The following is a 2,339-nucleotide window of genomic DNA, read 5'->3' on the forward strand; positions in this document are numbered from 1 at the left end:
TATGGATAGACCTTAAAAGAGCCGTGCGTGACAGACAGCCCAGAAATCTCAAAGAACTGGAAGACTTTTGTAAGGAAGAATGGGCAAAGATACCTCAAACAAGAATTGAAAGACTCTTGGCTGGCTACAAAAAGTGTTTACAAGCTGTGATACTTGGCAAAGGGGGCAGTACAAGATATTAACTTTGCAGGGTGCCCAAACTTTTGCAGAAGCCATTTTTTTGTTTTCTGTTATTTTGAAAGTGTAAATGATGGAAATAAAATCTAACTTTTGTTGACATATTATAAGAATGTCTAATCTGTAATTTGATGCCTTTTGGAGATTTTTCCATCTTTCCTTGGCTTCTTTATGCACATTAATACAAATTTTTAGCTGGGGTGCCCAAACTTTCGATCCCCACTGTATATCAAGGTCTTAAAAAGGTTAACAAAGAATTACGTTTTCTGATATTGTGTCTCATTTTTCATTTTTTTCTCCACCAGTATTATTATTATTTATTTATTACAGGTACTTATATAGTGTCATCAATTTACGCAGCGCTTTACATATATAATGTACATTCAACATTAGTCCCCGCCCCCGAGGAGCGTACAGGCATATCAACATAAAGGACAGATGAACCAGTTGTTCTTTGTTACACATTTATTGATTTGGCCCAGCCAAGAGTTCGATTCCATATCCATATGTATAGATCACAGAGGAACCTTGCCTGTTATATTCTTGGTGCTGGTACAATAATGCACTGAGGCCAACCAAAAAGGAAAGCATTCAGAGGAACCAGTTGTTCTTTGTTACACATTTATTGATTTGGCCCAGCCAAAAGTTTGGATTCCATATCCATATGTATAGAACACAGAGGAACCTTGCCTGTTATATTCTTGGTGCTGGTACAATAATGCACTGAGGCCAACCAAAAAGGAAAGCATTCAGAGGAACCAGTTGTTCTTTGTTACACATTTATTGATTTGGTGTCACTTCCATACTCATATGTATAGATCACAGAGGAACCTTGTATGGTAGATACTGGGTTTTGGCCCAAAAGTGGCCAACCAAAAAGAAAAGTATTATTCTGCATACAATGTTCATGAGGATAAGTACATTCAACAGAGTTTGTGAGATATTATCTGAAAGCTTTTCCATCATGTCGGAGATGTCATCTCTAGTTTGGTAGGTCATACCGAAAGGCCAAGACTTTGAAGTCCAAAAATTTGAAGTGGAAGACTGGTGGAATGAATTTGTTCATTAGTCTGAAACCCATCTTTTCATACAACTTCCAGGCACTGATCTGGGATAAAGTGGTATTCAACACCACCGCCTCGCAACCTCTCTGCTGGGCGAAGTCGATCACCGTCCTGCACAATGCCTTGGCAATGCCTTTACCGCGATGGTTTTTAGACACTGAAAGACGTTTCAGTTCTATGTGTTTTTCTCCACCGGGTTGTGAAGAAGGAAGGGCGGCCACTGTCCCCACCAACTCTCCTCCTGACTCCGCCACCCAGAAGCCATAACCATCCCGCTCCAAGTAGTACTTCCGAATGTCCAGCATGTCATCAGACAGGGAGATCTGGACGTACTTCGTATACAAATACCGGGATCCGAACCATAATCCAGCAACTGCTATGGCTACCACAAGGATAGATTGGCCAATGGACACAATGTGTAACGCAGGAAGTAGGAACAGAGCGGACAGCAGAAGCCAGATGTGTGGTAGCTGAAAGGTGTGCCTAAAGGCTTCGCCGTGGTTCTCTACAATGCCGCAAGCGAACAAATTTCGGGCCACATCGTAGTCAGAATCTCTGTAGGTTCGGATAATGAAAGGAGACATGGTAACTTTCTGTAAAGAAATGAACATACGACCCGTCAATGTCTATTACTCAAAGCTGCAGAAGTAATAAAAGAGCATTAAAAGTAATGCAAGTTGTTAGCAGTTGTGCGTTGGTTAAAGATCTGCCTGATGTGGTAAAATAGTAATTCGGTAGAAAAAGAAAAGGAGAGTTTATGGATTAAAGGATGTTAGTGCTGAAAAAAAATGGAAAAAGCTTGCGGATGAGGAAGGAGAGATAAGCAATGAAAGCCTCCAAGTAGGTGGCTCAGTATTAAGGCGGAAGACAGCCAAGCAACTAGCATTTTGGTAATAGGCGACCAAAGGTTACCCCTGTATTTTTTATCAGTACTGGTTTCCTTTAACCCCTTCAAGCCGGCGCCTCCCGGCCCTTTAAGAGTTTCAGAAGCCGGGAGGTGGGACGGACGGGGCGGGGTTTAGGGATCATGTGACCGGCGTGACGCATCGTCACGGCGGTCACATGATCGGGAAAGGTCCTGATGGAAAGAGAAGACCG

The 2,339-nt window shown here is 42.2% G+C and overlaps 1 protein-coding gene across 1 annotated transcript; it reads right to left on the reverse strand.

Annotated features, from left to right (window-relative positions):
• Nucleotides 1–624: 624 nt before the first annotated feature.
• On the reverse strand, nucleotides 625–1,834 carry LOC149441138 (N-acetyltransferase 8-like). Its single transcript, XM_089657710.1, has one exon. The coding sequence runs from the start codon at nucleotides 1,823–1,825 to the stop codon at nucleotides 1,160–1,162; it is 666 nt and encodes a 221-aa protein (XP_089513836.1). The 5' UTR covers nucleotides 1,826–1,834; the 3' UTR covers nucleotides 625–1,159.
• Between the last annotated feature and the right edge of the window lie 505 nt (nucleotides 1,835–2,339).

Source organism: Staurois parvus, unplaced genomic scaffold (assembly GCF_062004578.1).
Source record: "Staurois parvus isolate SC_StPar_1 unplaced genomic scaffold, SC_StPar_1.0 ptg001023l, whole genome shotgun sequence".
NCBI lineage: Eukaryota > Metazoa > Chordata > Amphibia > Anura > Ranidae > Staurois > Staurois parvus.